Below are 21,025 nucleotides of genomic sequence, written 5' to 3' on the forward strand. Positions count from 1 at the left end.
TGACAATGTGCTTCGTTTGGGGTGAAAATTAAATTATATATATATATATATATATATATATATATATATATATATATATATATATATATATATATATATATGTATAATTTAGGAATTTAAAAAGAGGACAAATTTTGGAAAATTTCATAAATGGTTTACACCTTATTTGCTAAAATCAATGAACATAGTAAATTTAAAGTTTGTAAAGTGCGATGTTTCTTCATTTTTCACCAATATAAAATAATAAATAAGTACTTCAGATGATTTACGTAACATTTGTGTCGACTGCTTCTTTGCCATTTGTAGAAAATATTCAGTTAGCTTCCTAGTCTCCCATGTTTTTACGTTAATCAAGAGGTTGTGAGTTCAATCAAATAATACTGACAACATATACCAAAATTCTAACACATGCATGTAAATACCAAAAATGTTGACTTTTATTCATTTTTATTTACAGATGTTCGTGTTTGAACGCATTTATTTAATGTTTCATGAATCATTCTCTTAGAACATTTTATATGGAAACGTATAGCTGTATATGGAAGCCAACATCGACATATGAGAACGTATTCTTGTGAATTTTACTTAAAAATCAAATTTAGTGACACATATTCAAACTACTGGAGCTAAATTGAAACCTACTTGATAAAAATTGAAACCTACTACAGAACTTGAATGCCTTCTAGATAGAACTTGAATGCCTACTAGTAAAACGACGTGGCTGGATACTTCACCAGACTAGATAAATTCTTGTTGCAGAATAAAGTAAGACGGCCAGACTAAAATGAAAATAATATAGGAAAACATAAAAATGGTTGATTGTGGAAAGGAGGATTGTGTTCCCAATTACTTGACGAACTCAGGGTTTGAGAAATAAAGAACTTTAATGGAACATAAAAATATCTATGTATCTCATAAACAGTTCAAATGTAAACCCACAGGACTTGATTTCCGAGAATGTCAACAGAAGTAAAATAAAACAAAAAGGCGGAAAACCACAGTTTTTTAAAGTGTGTTATTCTAGTTTTGATAAATTAAATTCTTGTAATGTATGTGCATATTCTTGTTCTCAAAAATCAAGTTTAGTGACACATATGAGAACTCACACTGGGGAGAAAAGAAAAAAGCCATATTCCTGTGAAGTGTGTGGGTATTCTTTTGCTAACATGTTACCTTTAGTGACACATATGCGAACTCACACTGGTGAAAAGCCATATACTTGTAATGTGTGTGGGCACTCTTTCTCCAATAAATCAAATTCAGTGAGACATATGAGAACTCACACTGGGGAAAAGCCACATTCTTGTGAAGTGTGTGGAGATTGTTTTTCTCTGAGATCACATTTACTGACACATATGAGAACTCACACCGGGGAAAAACCACATTCTTGTGAAGTGTGTGGATACACTTCTTCTGATAAATCAAGTTTTGTGAGACATATGAGAACTCACACTGGTGAAAAGCCATATTCTTGTGAAGTGTGTGGTGATTCTTTTTCCGTTAAATTAACTTTAGTGATACATATGAGAACTCATACGGGAGAAAAACCATATTCTTGTAAAGAGTGTTCATGTTCTTTTTCTCAAAAATCACATTTAGCGACACATATAAGAACTCACACTGGGGAAAAACCACATTCTTGTAAAGTGTGTGGATACTCTTGTTCTCAGAAATCAAATTTAGCGACACATATGAGAACTCACACTGGGGAAAAGCCACATTCTTGTCAAGTGTGTGGATATTCTTTTTCAAATAGATCAAATTTAGGGAAACATATGCGAACACACACTGGGGAAAAGCCATATTCTTGTAATGTTTGTTCATATTCTTTTTCTCAAATATCAAATTTAGGGAAACATATGAAAACTCACACTGGGAAAACTGAAATTAAATAAGACAAAAGGGGAAAAGTCACATTCTTTTGAAGCGTATGGATACTCTTTTCCCAATAAATCCAATTTAATGACATATATGCGATCTCACACTGGCAAAAATCGAAAAATAAAAGCTTGCAAAATACATTTAAAACAATAGAGATAGAAAAGCGACCCAAATTAATGAATGTATAAACCGAGAAGGAATTTAACGTCGGACTTGCTTAAATAACATCGCGTCATTTCACCTTAACTGACATAAACCATGCTAATGCCTGTGCACATAATATATGCAAAGTAAGCAAGCCCCAGAACTCACTAAAAGACCAAAATGGGAAATGATAAGGCAGAGAGTCAAAACCGTAACACCAAATTGAAAGATCAAACTTCAAAGAATATACTCTCAAAAAAAAGCCTCTCAAATAATTTTCTATACTGTGAACCAAACCAGATCCCCATATATCCTAAGAACAATGAATAGAATGAAGAGAAAGTATAACATTGAAGATCACGTGCTTCTAGAAAATAAATTTAATTTAGGGATTAGCTGAACAGATCAGAGCTAAAGACAAGAAAATTAGAGCTAAATAAATCAATGACCAGTTTGCTCCCCCTCCCCAGTTAGTGGACTGGAATTTAACGAGCATCGCAATGCAATCACCGCCAAGCAAAGAAGATGAAGAAGGATTCTGGAGCCTAGTGTATGAAGGGCCAAAACAACATAAAAAATCACAGTGGATTTAAAGTGTGAAAAAAATAAAAAAAACAGCAGATGCCAGAACTTCTTTACTTTGGAAATAAATAAAAGACAAAAATTATGAAATTCTGCAATTTCAAATCCCCTGGTAAAAACAAGTAACATCGCTATATCCACATTATCTACTAACTTTCAGCAGAATCCAAAAGAAAGAGAAAGAGAATGGCTAGCGGCATCACAAATCTCATCCCCAAAACCGAAGAAATCCATCGCCATAGTAAATACAGACCAATAACATGTGCATGTACCACCTAAAAATGGCTCACAGGTATAACAAATGAAATACATAACCACCTTGGCTCTCGCACATACTTCGATAATGTAAAAAAAAGGATGTATAAGAAAACAGGTAAGAACAAAGGACCAACTATTGATCAACAAAACCATCCTTGAAAACTGCAAAAAGAAAGGATGGAATCTCAATATGGACTTTAATGACTATAAATGATATTTGACAGTGTACCGCACAGCAGAACAATTTAATCCCTAAACCTGTACATCCACGAGGATGTCAAATCATATCTATGTAATACTTCCTTATCTGAACCATGCAAATGGCCATATATATATATATATATATATATATATATATATATATATATATATATATATATATATATATATATATATATATAAATATAAGAAACATCAAAATACAACAAGGAATATTCCAAGGCGATAACTTGTCCCCTCTCCTCTTCTGTCTCGCCCTACATCCACTCAGCAAAATCCTCAAAGAACTCAACTTGGGTATGATCTGAGTAGAGACGGAAGCAAGAAAAGCAACAAGAAGCTCCATCACTTGCTGTCTATGGATGACTTAATAGAATACTTCAAGGTTCAGAGAGATTTTATCAGCCTCGCGTGTTTAGAAATAAAAGTTCGTGAAAATATATAAAACGCCTTAAAGTCTCTCATCGAAAATATCACTTAAAATAAATGCTATCAATTAACTGACAAAAGCTGTCGTTTCTTATGGATGTTTCATTATTGATTGAGCAACATGCTAAATATATTGCCTTCACAGAAAAACCTGAAAATTGTAGCCGCAACATAATATCATTTATCAATATAAAATGTAATACTAATCTGTACTTAACAGAAGATGTGCCTTAAAGAATCTACGTATATAAATTTATCTTGGTGAATCAAGTGTTACCGAAGGACTCTGAATAACTTGAAAACAAAGTAAACTATGACGAAAGAAATATTCTTGTTGGGATAGGGGTCCTAATGAAAAAAATATTTGAAATTATGCAGAATCTTTGCAAGTGTAGCAAAAATAATGTTGATAAACTATATTATATGTAGTGTGTTTTTGATTTTTCAACTAATGAAAACATATTTGCAATTAGGCAGAATCTTTGCAAGTGTATTAAAAACTATTGTAGATAAACTATATTATATGTAGTGTGGTTTTGATTTTTCAACTAATGAAAACATATTTGCAATTAGGCAGAATCTACAAGTGTATTAAAAACTATTGTAGATAAACTATATTATATGGCATGTGTATTATCCTTTTCAACTAATGAAAAATATTTGCAAGTGTAGCAAAAATAATGTAGATAAACTATATTATATGTAGTGTGCATTATCCTTTTCAACTAATGAAAAATATTTGCAAGGGTAGCAAAAATAATGTAGATAAACTATATTATATGTAGTGTGCATTATCCTTTTCAACTAATGAAAAATATTTGCAAGTGTAGCAAAAATAATGTAGATAAACTATATATGTAGTGTGTTTTTGACTAGTGTTCATCAATTTATTAATATTTACATTTATTTTACTTTATTCATTCATGAACTCTGAATAAAATAAACATATGAACCTCATTTAAAATTGGCTTCAGTAAATTCACAGCGAACCGTTTATACCTGCTACAAATTTGCTTTGTGTAGATCAAACACACAGACACAGAGCAAGATGTGTGCAGTAGTATACACATGCATTGACTAATTGATACGCGTGCATTTCCTGTGACCTTTGGCATAGCCTTCCGTTTCATCTTCTCTCTCTTGCTTGGCATCAAACACTGCACACGTAAATATTTGTGTGCTTCATGCATTATCGTGTGTGGTAAGACTTGCATTTTTTTATGTATAAACCTTGTTACCTGTAATATTCTTACATGCAGAGCTAACACATAAGGAACAATTCAAGACTGTAATTATATATATTGCTCATATAAAATATGGACTATAACATTTGTACACATTTCCACAGAGGTCAACAGGTACAAGCCATTATCACACGTTCTTATGTTACTACCAAATTATTGCACCAATGAATTAACATACCCCTTTGTTTTGTTTTGTTTTAAATAAATAATGTAGTTTTATGTATATAACAAATTATAGTGATTCAATGAAATAAAAAAATTTTTTTCTTATATCAAATATGTTTATTATTCTAAGTAAGACAAATAATACTTTAGAAATTTTAGATGATAGAGATAGTAGACGCCTAACTCCTATAATATCTATATAGGATAAGGAGACAAAATTTCTAAAGTATAAAATTATTTCATATAAAAAGTTTTTTTTTTTTAATTTCATTGAATCACTATAATTTGTTTTATTTGCTCTATCCTGTATATCGAGCAATTTCTATTTAGATAGGATAATAATATAGAATATTACGGCTAGTAATATTTTGTAAATCTTGTAATCGCAGGTTTCCATACCAGCTGATTGTTAGATAACTTTATTCAGAATATATATATATATATATATATATATATATATATATATATATATATATTAAGTAATGTGATTTATAATTTAAAAAATTTTTAAATTTAAAAATCAAAATTTAATTAAATTAAAAATCAGTTTCATAAGAAGGAACAACAACACAGTCAATTATCTGTACGATCGTTTCGGAAATCCGTGCTTTTTATTTGTGGTATACATGAAGTCACGTAGAACAATTATACATAGTTTTTTTGGTAAGAACGGTCTCCTCATCAGCAAATTTAGGAGGATTTCTATTGAATTGAAAAGACACCAAAAATAAATCTAGCATTAAAAGTAAGGCAGATGAATCTGAAAAATTGAAGTAAAAGGTTTGGATTTAAAATTTATAAGAAAATTAATAAGAAAATTGGTATAGGTTAGAGATAGAAATGAGTAGAAAAAAATATATTTTTTTGAATTTACATAATAAATTTGATTTAAAAATATATAGATATATAATTACCTTTTGGTTTTTCTTTTTTTGAAATCAGGAACTGCATTTAAAGTAGTCATTTAGATGTTTGCTATAGATTTTTATTTTATTGAATGATGAATTTTAAAAGGGCGACGCTCGTGCAGTAAATTGTTTCCGTTAGCGTATTTTGATTTAAAGACGCTACAGTTAATATCTATAGAGAGAGAGAGTATTTATTTTGCAAGTTTTTAAGGGGAGATAATTGTCATGGCTTTATTTATTATTTGATTTACGAGTCTAAGGGCGGTAATTGGTTTAACTTAATTTATCAAAAAAAAAAAAAATATAAGCTATTTTTACTAATGAGTAATTTTTAATGATTTAAGGTGGTTTATATTTATTAAATTTAAACCAACGTTTATGATTACATGATAGAAGCTCGTGTCTTGAATTTATTAGTTTGGTTGTGCTTTTTATATCTTCATATTTAAAATTTACTGCACGAGCGTCACCCTTTTAAAATTCATCATTCAATAAAATAAAAAGCTATAGCAAACATCTAAATGACTACTTTATCGTACAGATAATTGACTTTGTTGTTGTTCCTTCTTAGGAAACTGATTTTTAATTTAATTAAATTTTGATTTTTAAATTTTAAAAATTTTAAAAAATTTTAAATTATAAATCACATTACTTAATATTGAATTAGCTCTAGGACATTTAACTATCGAGCTTATTATATATCTAAATTACAACGAGCATTTCCTGTATTTTAATTAAACTAGTAATTTCACTATTACATTAAAATACACTTAGCTCTTTAGACTATTATTCTAATCTCCTTTAAATTATATATATATATATATATGTATATATATATATATATATATATATATATATATATATATATATATATATATATATACATATATATGACCATCGGCTGTTGGAATGTGCAGACACTGCTTGACTTGCCGTCAGCAATAATGCGTGCAGAGCATACATCTGCTCTTGTATCTAAGAAACTTCAACGTTATGATATGGACATAGTTGCTCTGTCTGAGACCAAGTTGGCTAATGAGGGTCAGTTTTCTGAGTTGGCTGGGGCCTACACCATTTTCTGGAGTGGTAGAGCGGATGGATGTAAGGGGCAATCAGGCGTGTCTTTTGCTATAAAGGCATCAATTCTTTCTAGCCTGGAAGAACTTCCCTGTGGTGTGACTGGCCGGATCATGACTATGAGGTTACCTCTGGTAAATGGTCGTTATACAACTTTTTGGAGTGTCTATGCACCCACTATGGATGCAACAGAAGATGAAAAGGTTGCTTTCTACCTTGCTTTGTGCAGTGTAGTTAGACGCATTCCCTCTGCTGATAAGATCTTCATTCTTACAGATTTTAATGCTAGGGTGGGAAGAGATTTTGAAACTTGGGATGTGCTGGGTAAACACGGAATGGGCTAGTGTAATAGTAATGGTTTGATGTTGTTGCAGTTTTGTTCAGAGGTGGCTTTTAAAAACGGTAACACCGTGTTTCCGCAGAGGGACAAATACAAGTTGACCTGGTTGCATCCTGGTTCCAAACAATGGCACCTGATAGACTATGTGTTAATCAAAAACCGTGAGATGAGGGATATCTGCAGTGTTCGTATCATGCGAGGTGCAGAGTGCTGGACCGACCATCTGTTGGTGCGTGCAAAGATTAAGTGTGTTGTGAAGCCCAAGAAAGGGGAGCTAGTGTGGCTATTCCAAACAGACTTACTGTTGCCAGTCTATGGGAAAATATTGTGAGGGAGAAACTAGTTAAGGAGGAAGAGATTGATTGTGAAAACACTTGGCCTGCTTTTAAGGAATCTGTCTATGAGGTATGTGAGAAAGTATTAGGTTATTTTGAGCATAAACATCAGGATATGTTCAATGAGAATAATACTGAAATTCAGGCTCTGCTTGATTCAAAGGCCAGGGTATTGCACGCTTATCTCGGGGGTGGTTTGACAGATGATGAGCAAGATCGATTGAGGGACAAGTTAAGACAACCAAGTATGAGGTGCCGAGGAGGTTGCGTAACATGCAGGATGAATGGTGGAGGCTGAGGAAATACAGCTCGCCTCAGATTAGAACAACGCTTAGGTCTTATACAGCCTCATGTGTGCCGTTTACGGACCATCCAGATCACCTATCACTCCTCTGCGCTCGGGGGATGATGGGAATCTTCTTCGAGACCCTAACGACATTCTTCATAGATGGAGGGAGCATTTAGATGACCTGAACAGACCTACTTATGTTGATCAGGAGTTTGTTAGGTCGATTCCTAGCAATCTGGTCAAGGATATCTTGGCAGAGGTTCCTTCTCTCCAGGAGGTTGAAGCAGCTGTCCATAAGCTGAAAAATGGAAAGTCGCCTAACCTGAATCGTTTGCATGTGGAGATCTTTAAATGTTCTGGACTCAAGATGATGCAACGCTTAGTGGACTTGTTGCAGACTGCTTGGCAGGATGAGTGTATGCTGCAGGATTGGCGGGATGCATTGATGGTAGTGCTATACAAGAGGAAGGGTAGCAGAGATGAATGTTGAAATTATCGGAGCATCTCTTTGCTGTAAGTAGTCGGTAAGGTGCTCTGTAGGATCATGCTAGACACAATGCTGGAGCACATTGCTGACGATGTTTTGCCTGAGTCGCAGTGTGGTTTCAGATTTTGTCGAGGGATAGTGGATATGATTTTTACAGCCAGGCAACTACAGGAGAACTGTATAGAACAGCAAAACGGACTGTATCAGGTGTTCATCGATTTAACTAAGGCCTTTGATACAGTCAATATGGATGCTTTTTGGGAGATTCTGAAAAAGCTTGACTGTCCTGACAAGTTTGTAACCATCTTAAAGCTCTTCCACGATGATATGAAGGCTGTGATCAACGTTGGGGAAAAGTTGGCTGATCCTATCTCAGTAGAAAATTGTGTTAAGCAAGGAGACATTCCAGCACCCACACTCGTTGCGTTGTATTTCTCCATGGTCTTTCCTTAAAAGTTTTGTAAATATTTAATATTAAAGAAAATGTTTTGTGAATATATTTTTTTCCTTTAAATCTTTAAAAGTTTTGTAAATATATTTTTAAAAAATCTTGCTCGTGAACATTCGAATATGTCCGCTATTTGACCTGTTTACAACAAGGTCGAACAAACGGTGCCTCTTGAATTGTTCGCTTATTTTTGTTGTCTGCTTCGGGGTATCTAATCTTTACTTGATCCAAGATTTTTGAAAAATAAACTTTATTCAATTTAATCTTTAGAAAACATCTTATATATCCTGTGGTTGCGATAATATAGGAATAATCAAGAAACAGTGTTCCGTGAATGAAATAAAGGGATGACTATGTACTGAACATTTAAATAAAAGAAGGAAAGTTTATTGATGTATTAACAGAGAGACAATGTGTAGTGTTTATTGTGTTCAGTTCAGGGAGGATCTCTCTTCTTGTATATCCGATGACCCATGTTTGCAATTAAAGGGACATAACTCCCAGAAGAGTTACCTTCCCCTGAAACAATGTATAAGGTAAATAAAAGAGCGTTTGAGCAAGTTACACGGCGAGCAGTTGATTGTAAAATATTGATTTGTGTCCTTTTCTATTCTCTACCATATTCACACCCGGGAGCCGGTGCATCATTTTACCACATTAAACTACTTATCTATCAAAGACACGTAATGCATGGGAGGATGGCACAACCCATGACAAATAAAGCCTCTCTTGAACTAGCTACAATGATGATAACGCAAAACATGGTTGAAATGAGCAAACAAATTAGAAACAGGTACTACACTTTCATCGTCGTTCGTTTAATGCTGATTTTATGTAAAACAGGCAGACTAATAATTTTTAGGTTTAAGTCTGGAATAATGAGCGAAGGTGAAGGTCATCGCAAGTTTAACCGAATCAAGTTTGATAACAATAAGTTGCAAATCCCATTACGTAATCATGACGTCATAGTTTAATTTCTTGAACCAAATCTACTTTTGTCATTTGACTGACTTCACTGTTTGTGCAATTCCTTCCTCTTATTGAATTTGTTTATGTGAAATATTTAGTTTTACAATTTTTAATATGAGCATTATTTGGATTATTATTCGGAATACTGTTCTCATTTCGGACGTTAACAGTAATTCGACTAATCCAAATAATAATGAAATGCTTTATCTACAAAAATTAACCTGATTTTTAAAGCTTCATAATTTGTTTTTTAATGAATACGAAATATAAAGTTACAATAGAAATACCCTAAAAGGTTTAAGAATTGACAAATATAATTTAAACTTTATAGGAAAACAATTCGGACATTTTTACACGAGGAACAAAATAATGATTTCACCGTGTTATTACGATGACCTTAATTTCTTTGTTCTTAAGCAGTTGATTTTTTCCTTTAAGTAATTTCATGTTTAACTCGTGTTTTTCAACTTTTAATTTTGATTCTTTTATATTTTAATTTATTTTATTTCCTTATGAATTGGACACACAAAACAAAAGTTGTATCAAGTTACTAAAGAAATCAGAACAAACAAATTTTCTGTTTTGAACACAAAAGATAAGAGGCACTTTTCTCGTATCTAATTTCCTGAATGAAAGGTAAGTTTCTTTTTTTAATGTTTAAAAATATCATTTAACAACTTACAAATAATTTTAAATATTGAAATAAGTTTATTTTTTATTGCAATCCAATATGAATGGTAAGTTATTTTTACGCTTTTAAAAATTCGCTTTGAATAACTTTTAAAAATAATCTGAAACAGAAAAGCAGTTTTTTTGCACCTCCGAAATATTGAGTCTTAAAAAAATCTTCAACATTAAAAAAAAGTTTATTTTTATTGCAATCTAATAAAAATATTGACTCCGCCATACTTTATAACAAACTTGAATAAAAAAATTTATGAATTGCTGATAATTTTTTTTTTTAAATTCCGGTAAATATGAAGAATTATTTCACCCTCGAAAATTCCTTAAAAATTACCAGTCTTATAAGTTTCCAGGAACGCTGAAAACGAAATAAACGTTTAAAATTACGGCAAACGAGTAGTTTCCAAGATATAAAAAAAAATGTTAGTTTTAAAAAAATGTAGGGTATACCCGGTATACCCTACTTTCTTTTTAAAACTAACATTTTTTTTACATTTACAGAAAAGTGATACCCGGTATCACTTTTCTGTAATAATTTTACGTAAAATGAGCACCCACTTTGTGGTCATGATTTTTTTTTTCGGGGGATGGCGGGAAGACTTTCTTTTCACCCTCGGAAAATCCTTTAAAATTACCACTAACTTTTAAAATTCCAGGAAACAAGTAGTTTCCAAGATATGAAGAAATGCAGTCACTTTATGGTCACCGTTTGTGTTTTTTTTTTAATGAGATAGGAGACTGCTGGTTTGTTTTTCGTTCTTTTTTATATACATTTGGCAGGAGGCGGTTGAAAGGCGAGGTGTATTGTGGCTCTGCCGCCTCTCACCAAATGCAAATAGAATTTTTGTAAAATATTAAACAGTTCTTCTGCTCGGTTAATATCGACGTGTTACCTACGTTAAAACGGTTAATTAAACTGCATAGAGTAATTCTTCGTATTGACCAATACTCCTTTAAAATATAGTATTCAATCTGACAATTAATTTTAAACATTATTTTCGTTTTCAGCAACCCCGAAACCCTGCGACTTCGAAAACCTATAAGAGTGGTAATTTTAAAGGAATTTTCGAGAGTGGAGTAATTCTTCATATTTACCAATCTCCCTTTAAAATATAGTATTCAATCTGACTATTAGATCTTTTTGTCAAAAATGTGTTTATTTAAGTAAAACTTACGTGATTTCTAGTAAAATAAGAATGTTTACCATAAACAAAATAATTTAACTCTAAGTTGCTTTAAACTATTTTTTCGATATTTAATTGTTTTTTTTTTTAATTTTTAAAAACATTTTCCAATCAATCGTTTTCCATGTGAATTGTAATGTTTTATTGGTGATAGTGCACTTACTGATCCGCGCTATTTTTTTTAGATCGTATTTCCAAGTTTAATGAAAGTTTTATATGTTTTTTATTCAATTGTGAGGTTAAAGTATAAAATAGGTACAAAACACCCTCCCCTCCCCATGCTAAAAATGGCTTTTTAAATAATAACGTTATTATTTCAGCACGGATCAATAAGTGCACTAGTACCATTTTATTCAATATTTAAGGTTAGAGAATAGGCAACACTTTCTTTAATAAAGTTTATATAAAAATGAGCACCTATTTATTGACAATCACCAATTAACTAAAATTTAATGTAAAAAAAAATAATTGGTAAATGTTTACAATCGAAGCCACCATAGTTTTAATCCTAAAAAAAATGAAAATCTACTTTTTGTTTGCAATTGCGTCTGAAAAGCCATAAGAATATCACGAAAAATAGAATTAAAAAAAATTATAAATATTTAAGACTTTGTTATATAAATTTAACATAAATAAAGCACCTACTTCATGTCCAAATTTCAGTCAAAGAGACATGTAATCGTTCGCAGTTTCAAAGTTTTATGGCAGGAAAAAGGAGAGGGAATTCCTTGTATCGATTTTTGTTTTGATTTTACGAAGGTAGGATTAAAACCCACATGTTTTTAACTATTCTCCACTTTCACCTAACAATTTATTTGTCAGAAAAAGTGATGCACGACATTTATTTGCGACTGTTTGGAAGAGCTAAAGCAAAGACAATGTTTGTTGGAATGTTGATTCTTTTTATGCTTGAGGTAGCCATTACGTCCGACTCATTTGATTGGATAATTTGGGTTTAAAAAGTCACATGATCAGACTGAAGGTGTGGATAATCATTTTGAAGTTGTGATCAGTGGAGATGAAATCTTTTCTAACATCACCAGACCAGTGAGGTTATACTTTTTGTGTTACCTACGGCACAAGTAACAACAATCCATTGTGGCAAACCTAAGATAACCGATGCTCTATAGTGGAAAAATACCACATAATTCTAATTAAAAAAAACTGGAATCTTGTCAACATTCAGATGACATTCTAAGTTCCATCATGCTCATTCCTGTTCTCCAGAACTCAGCTGCCACCATCTTGATTGCCGGCCTTATAGTCTCTCATTCCAGTGTCTAGCCTCATTGATATGCAAATCACACTAAACCACATTCCCTCCTGATCCTTCAAAATCACCTCATAAACATACAACCGTGCAAATCTTGCTTCATAGCCCACTTAGATATCCATGCTAGTCTCGCTGACTAACACATTCGGATAACTCTGATAGTTTCACTTCTTTGCCCACTCAGATATTTCCACTAGTATTGATCCCTAGCCGCCTCAGACATCCCTGCTCGTCTCACTGACTGACCCACTCAGATATCAAAGTTAATCTCACTTCCTAACCCACTCAGATATCCCTGCTTTTCCACGATACTCGGCTAGACACAGCTAGTCCTCACTTAAAAGTGACGACGCCTAAATACAACAAAACTGAATCACATTTCCAAAATTCTTCATTTTAGAACGACAAATTTGTACTTCTTCATTTAAGACCAACAACTTTTGTTTCAGCTAATACAACCAAATTTCTTTTTAAATTTCTCATTTGAAAACGACGACTGTTTTCGATAAAAGTCAACTGAATCGCATTGAAAGTTCTTTTAACAAAAGCGACTTTTTTTTCAAATACAACCTAATTTCAGCATCAGGCACTCAGATTACCATTGTAAGTTCAATAGAATGTTTAATTTTCAAATTTTGACTTGCAAATGCAAATACAAAATTCGCTATAGTCCGACAAATAATCACAAGATCGAGTTTTGAATGCATATTTAACTTCTCAATAGCATCAATTTTTTTTTTCAAAGTGCAGCTTTTGAATATGTATATAAAATCTACAGCATGACCAATTTTCACATTGACTTTTAAATATGCATTTAACATTTCACCGAATAATTTTTAAATACGTTTGTTGTATGATGAAAATAATAAAATCCAACAATTTTTCGCTTTAACTTTTAAATGTGCATTTAACATTCAACTGAATAATTTTTAAATACGTTTGTTGTATGATGACAATAAAAAAATCCCACGAAATTTCACTTTGACTTTTAAATGTGCATTTAACATTCAACCGAATATTTTTTAAATACGTTTGTTGTGTGATAACAATAAACAATCCAACGAATTTTCACTTTGACTTTTAAATTGTTCATTAATTTGTTAGATGAAAATACAGAAAAGTTAACATGAAGACTCTAATTCCCAACAACGTAACAACCACATCCTTTGTTTATTAATTTCTTAGATGAAAGTACAGAATAGTTAACAACATGTAGACTCTAATCACCCAACAATGTAACAAACGTTTTGTTTATAAAAAATGATTGTAAAAAGCTGCAACCGATATGCTGCTCTTATACTACTATCAGCCGGTCACTGAGGTGTATGACTGACAGACATGTTATATTAAATGTCTTTAAGTGGTCTCGGGAAGACGTAAAGATGGGCCAGTCATTAGGGTCTTTGTAGCAAGAAAATCATACCTGAGATGTTGAATGTGTTGTGTGGCTCCTTCTTCTCCCAGGAAACATCTTGACCTCTTCACCCTTGTTGACGATCTAAATGGAATTTTCTTTCTTCATTTTCTGGACTGCTTCATTGTTTCAATAAAGGCACTTATGAAGGCATTCATGGCAGACACAAGAAAAATGACACGCAACACAATTGTAATATATATAAAGCATAACTATTTTATTTTAAAAAATATATTTTACAAAAACTTTTACAATTAAAAACTGGACAATAAGCTTTTCAAAGCTAACCAACCTAACTAGTATTGAGGGAGGGGGCGCTCCCCCCCATTTACGGGGAGTCAGAATATGCGTCTTCACTTCATGCTGGTCGTGCAGGAAAAAGACAGATAGCAAATCTCATAGGATTAGTTAATCTCTTGACAAAGGTTTCCTTTCCAGGGCAATTGCTCTTGACATATCAAAGGCCTTCGACAAGGTATGGCATAAAGGCCTACTTCACAAGATCTCCAGCTATGGTATAACTGGAAATATTCTCTCTGTCATTAAATCATTTCTCTCTGATCTGGGCCCAACTCTTCCTTATCTACATCAATGATCTCCCTAAACACATACTTAATCATTCATTGACATCTATGCTGATGAAACGACCATCTACGGCAACACATCAAAGGCTGTAAATGACAAAACTCTTTCTGATTCTCTCTCCTCTGATCTCGAACGAGTGGTTCAGTGGGGAAAGGCGTGGCTGGTTACCTTTAATGCATCTAAAACCAAACTCCTATCTTTACATCATCAACGCTCTGATCCCCATCTGGCATCAATTGAAATGGATGTCTCTCGTCTAGGAGAAACCCCATGTTTTGACAAGCTTCTGGGCTAGACCTTCACTCCTGACCTGAAATGGAACATGTACATTAAGTCTGTTGCCAAGGTCGCGGAAAGATGGTGGGATCCTTCTACCGCTCCAGAAGATATCTCACTACTGATGCAATTCTCTATCTATATAAAAGCCATGTACGCGCAAGGATGGAATACTGCTTCCATATCTGGGCAGGAGCAACTAAAAACAGCCTATCCTGCCTTGACAGAGTACAAAATAGACTTCGTGGCTTAGTGAGGGATGCCCTTTTCTCTTCCCTGCAACCTCTCTTCTGTTGCAAGCCTATCTTTGTTTTATCGTTATTTCCATGTCAGTTGCTTGTCTGAACTCCAATCTCTGGTCCCCACTTACCAGTCTTTTACAAAAAAAGCACCCGTCTAGCTGAATCGACTGTCAAAAATTTTCCCCACTCTTTATCTATGCCTAAATCAAAACGTAAATTCCATGAACAAAGATTCTTTCTTAGAACTGCACGCCTGTGGAACTCTGTTCCCTCTTCCTGCTTCCCTCCTGACTACAACTTGGATGTGTTCAAGTCAAACGTAAACAAATTCCTGATGAACCGCCCCCTTAAGTAGACACTCTAAAATATCCACACTAACGTACTGTACTTACAATAACCCTTATCCCTGAGTGGCTTCCGGGCCTTGATAATGATGACCGCTTTGTACAAAAAAGTGGCAATTATAGGAAGGGATTTCTTTGTATCTCAACGCTCATGGCCAAATTACCGCTCGGGCATGTTGTAGAGCGTGTTAGAAACAGTGGCATGGAAAATAGTGCCACATCCCTCCCCACGCAATCCTAAATTTATGAGTATTCATAAAATTTAGAATTTCCTAATTTTCCGCTGATGGTGCGTCAACCAGCCGTCAGCGATCAATGTCCCCATGCTCAACGACTTGTCAGGAACTCAGTAAAGCAATTTATTTTTTTCGCCAGTCACCTGGTAGACTGGTATACTGCTTCAAATACCAGAGAGGGTAATCATCCTCGCCCTCCATCGAGGCAGTGACCTCATGATTTCAGTTACTGGATTTACGATCACTTATATATTATAATACAGTATAATATTTTTTAATAAAGCTGGATTTTACGTGAGTTCATCACGCCAACCTATACGTATTTTAATATATTCTGCATCAACTTATAACATCATTTAAGTAACTAGATTCAGGCTCTCTTCAGTAACCAGTATAATGTATTTTAACCAAGTCTGGCTTACGTGACTTCATCACGCCGACCTATATGTATTTCAAGTTATTATTTCAGTAACTAGACTTATGGTCTCCTCGGCAACTAGTATAATGTATTTTAAATAAATCGGGGTTATGTGACCTCATCACGCTGACCTATATGGATTTAGTTAAACCTCAGTCTTCAGAGGTTCTAGTCCAATTTAATTCTGTTAGAGCAAGGAGTCTGCCTCTGAACGACTAATAAAAACTATGTACCACGGAATATTTATTAATTATATAAAGAATTAATTAAAGAAGGGCACTCAGCTTCATGAGTTGGAATACTCAATTAAAGCAAAATAATTTAAAAAAATAAACAATTCAGAAACCTGGTATACATTAACTCAATGAAATAGGGTGTTAACATTTTTAAAAAATCATTTCAGAGTACCTCAGTTATAATTAGAATGTGTTTACACAATGCAAACGCATTTCAAGTTATTACATTCATAAATAACTTTTTCCCAAATTTCGGGGTACATTTAAAAAGTAATTTATTTTTCAAAACACTTTTCTTTACAAAAGATCATTAAAATTTCATTCCAAAATTTAAAAATTATCTCAAGAATTTTGTTTCATCGTTAAAATAGATTTTTCTTCCCAAAGGGTCATTAAAAATTCCGAATTTATGTTAGTTAACTTTTTTCCAAAGTAATTCATTTATTATTTTAAAAACAATCTTCTCGAAAGAGCATAAATCTAAAATCGACCTATTTTTCACAATGAAATTCAAAAATTATTCATAACATTTGGTTCATTATTAAAATTAAGTTTCTTAAAAGATCATAGAAAATTAATTTTGAATCAATTAACCCTTCACAATGAGATTCAGAGACATCCCAACTTTTTCATTTCGTAATTATTATTTTTAAAAGAAATTTAAAGTTATTTCTTCTTATAGGTCATTTCGAATTCAGAAACTTTTCACGTTAATTAACTTTTTTTAAAAGTAATTAGTTTATTATTTACAAAAAACAACCCTCTTCCTAAGATCACTCACAAAGATTATTTCGAATTAATAAACTCCCGCCACACCTAGGAGTTACATTAGTTAACGACCAGTTCTGTATAGTTAACAGCTTCATAAAATTAAAGTTTCAATTAAAGAGAGATCTTTCTAGACTGTGGAAACATTTTTCTTCTTAAGAATTAATTCAATTTTTCGTAAATAGTCCTCAGTCATATTTCAGGGATCCCTATCATATGGTCCAATTTCAAATAAACCTTCAATTAAAGAATTCGCTCGAATAATTCTTCCTTAAAAATCATCTAGAAAGAGACAGAAAGATAGCAAGAATTATGGGAAGTGATTTCTTTGTATCTATATACATATCAATATCTATCTATCTATCTATCTATCTATATATATATATATATATATATATATATATATCAATATCAATATCTATCTATATATATATATCAATATATATATTAATATATATATATATATATATATATCAATGTTTCTTATGTTTTCCCTATGATGGATATCATATAAAAATTCTAGGTATAACTGATTCTAAAGTATATATTGAAAATACCTGTATCGACTCTTTCTGTGTCAAATATATGTATATATATATATATATACATATATATATATATATATATATACTTATATATATATATATATATATATATATCAATGTTTCTTATGTTTTCCTTATGATGCATATCATATAAAAATTCTAGGTATAACTGTATCTAAAGTATATATTGAAAATACATGTATCGACTCTTCCTGTGTTAAGTTATAAAACATCCGATTATTTTCTTCTGTGTATAATATTAAGTTTTGAGTTAATAAGATTTTATGAGTTCCATCCAATAATATTGAATAACAAACAATATTTAAACGATAATAATAAAATATTGAATTTCATTTATTTCTTTTATTTACAGATGTTCCTGTTTGATGACTGTTATTACATTTTTATGGATCAGTATGTTTTATTATACAAAATTATATATTTGAAATAGTGTAGAAAATCACACACGCTTTGAAGATAATATTCACATATATGGTATATGTGGTTAATGCTCAAATGAATGAAAAGGTATAAACAATATAATCACAATTTTCTGAAAAGTATGCAACATTTGCAAAAACAGGATTTTACAAAGATCGATTCCATTAAAATATCTTACATTCATAAAATAAATAGTGTATTCTTGTGTAACAGGTTCTTTTCAAAATAATGCTAGAGTGATATTCTGTAGTATTTATAACGAAATTTATAATATTCGACCAGGATAAAATTTAGTAAAACATGCAAGTATACCGATAGGAAATGCCACATTCTTGTGAAGTCTGTGGATATTCTTGTAATCAAAAATCAACATTAGTGACACATATAAGAACTCACACTGGGGAAAAACCATATTCTTGTAAAGTATGTGGATATTCTAGTTCTACAAAATCATATTTAGTGACACATATGAGAACTCACACTGGGGAAAAGCCATATTCTTGTAAACTATGTGGATATTCTTGTTCTACAAAATCATATTTAGTTACACATATGAGAACTCACACTGGTGAAAAACCACATTCTTGTGAAGTGTGTGGATATTCGTCTCATCGAAAAGATCGTCTAGTAAGACATATGAGAACTCACACTGGGGAAAAACCACATTCTTGTGAAGTATGTGGATATTCTTGTTCTACAAAATCACATTTAATGACACATATGAGAACTCACACTGGTGAAAAGCCATATTTTTGTCAAGTGTGTGGATATTCTTGTTCTACAAAATCATATTTAGTGACACATATTAGAACTCACACTGGGGAAAAACCATATTCTTGTGAAGTGTGTGGATATTCATGTTCCAAAAAATCATCTTTATATACACATATGAGAACTCATACTGGAGAAAAACCACATTCTTGTGAAGTGTGTGGATATTCTTGTTCTACAAAATCAGACCTACTGACACATACAAGAACTCATACTGGTGAAAAGCCGCATACTTGTGAAGTGTGTGAATACGCATGTTCACAAAAATCCAATTTAGTGAGACATATGAGAACTCACACTGGAGAAAAACCATATTCTTGTAAAGTATGTGGACATTTTTGTTCCACAAAAGCACATTTAGTGACGCATATGAGAACTCATACTGGGGAAAAACCATATTCTTGTGAAGTGTGTGGACATTCTTGTTCCACAAAAGCACATTTAGTGACGCATATGAGAACTCACACTGGGGAAAAGCCACATTCTTGTGAAGTGTGTGGATATTCTAGTTCAAAAAAATCACATTTAGTGACACATATTAGAACTCACACTGGTGAAAAGTCGCATCATTGTGAAGTGTGTGAATATTCCTGTTCGCAAAAATCACATTTAGTGAGGCATATGAGGACTCATACTGGGGAAAGGCCACATTCTTGTGAAGTGTGTGGATATTTTTGTTCTCAAAAATCCAATTTAGTGAAACATATGAAAACTCACACCGGTGAAAAGCCGCATACTTGTGAAGTGTGTGAATATTCTTGTTCTGAAAAATATGTATTAGTGAGACATATGAGGACTCACACTGGTGACCACAAGAAAACGCAATTATAAAACAGTGAATTTGTCGATTACGGAAAAGAACAAAATCTTTCACTGCTTCAACTACTCAAGATTTGAAAAATGGGGTAGGTGCAAGGACAAAATAGCCGAAGGTTAAATAGAAAAAACGGATCTACTAAGAGAAAAACTTGAGGCAACTACAACCAAAAAATTACTCTCTATAGTCTCACAAATTGATAAATATATACATCCACATGAGATTTATGAGAAAAAACAGAGAGCCATAAAAGTGGCTGAAACTGACTTCAATTCCCAAAAAGACCAGGGAGAACACCATGAAACACAGTGGAGCCGGGAAGAAAAGTGGACCCTTATATGGGCAATGGAGTATGCCAAAGCCAAATATACAGGGCTGAAAGAATGGTGTGCAGAAGGCAAAGAATTTTCTACCACCATTGCCCATACAAAAATTACATCCTAAAGGGAAGACTGACTTCCCAGAAATCCAACTTTTTGATGAGTGGAACATTCTCATATGATCAGATTGCAGAACTAAAACGCTGCACCCACCAGATGGCGACAAACGGGGAGTGCTCAATCGACAACCCCGTCCCCATGCAGGAACCTTACCAGACAGCCAATATATATATATATATAGCCCAGCAACAAACCCTGTGGCACAGGCACGTGACACAATGGAGAGATCTCCACTGAAAGAAGGAGCACCCACCAAAATCTCCTCATCATTTAATGGCCTATCAAAGAAACAAGACCACCAGATTCTGAGACGACAGAGCCAAAATAATCCTCAAAATCTACTGGTAGATGCAGAGCAGATTGAGCTAGAGAACCTGCTGGCCAATCAAATTGAAAGAACTAGGCATCTACAACTACAAGACCGACCCAGACTGGTCAAAATAAAGATGACCGAGGCCTTCAAAAATCTCGCTGTAAAAGTGAACGACGCCCTCTCTAAGTTAGTAGCAACAGATGCTCCGTTAACAGAAATCAACCATGCAAAATATGGGGTTGCATTGTTTATCCAAACAAAAC

General features: G+C 32.8%; 1 protein-coding gene across 1 annotated transcript; it reads left to right on the forward strand.

The window, feature by feature from the left end:
* The first annotated feature begins 1,271 nt into the window (after positions 1-1,271).
* On the forward strand, positions 1,272-20,453 carry LOC145270271 (uncharacterized). Its single transcript, XM_080125915.1, has 4 exons — positions 1,272-1,430; positions 1,617-1,880; positions 19,358-19,427; positions 20,197-20,453. The coding sequence occupies exons 1-4, from the start codon at positions 1,272-1,274 to the stop codon at positions 20,451-20,453; spliced, it is 750 nt and encodes a 249-aa protein (XP_079982041.1).
* The last annotated feature ends 572 nt before the right edge of the window (positions 20,454-21,025 follow it).

The sequence above is a fragment of the Euprymna scolopes genome, chromosome 46 (genome assembly GCF_053919585.1).
Source record: "Euprymna scolopes isolate OS-2025 chromosome 46, ASM5391958v1, whole genome shotgun sequence".
NCBI classification, from domain to species: Eukaryota; Metazoa; Mollusca; class Cephalopoda; order Sepiida; family Sepiolidae; genus Euprymna; species Euprymna scolopes.

Bases quoted from the DNA above. Each gene is read 5' to 3' on its own strand.
- LOC145270271 (XM_080125915.1), top strand. From the start codon at position 1,272: ATGAGAACTCACACTGGGGAAAAGCCACATTCTTGTGAAGTGTGTGGA. The intron at 1,431-1,616 runs GTGAGACATATG...CATATAAGAACT, and splicing joins CTTCTGATAAATCAAGTTTT to CACACTGGGGAAAAACCACA. The intron at 19,428-20,196 runs GTGAAGTGTGTG...TACTCTCTATAG, and splicing joins TGGTGAAAAGCCGCATACTT to TCTCACAAATTGATAAATAT.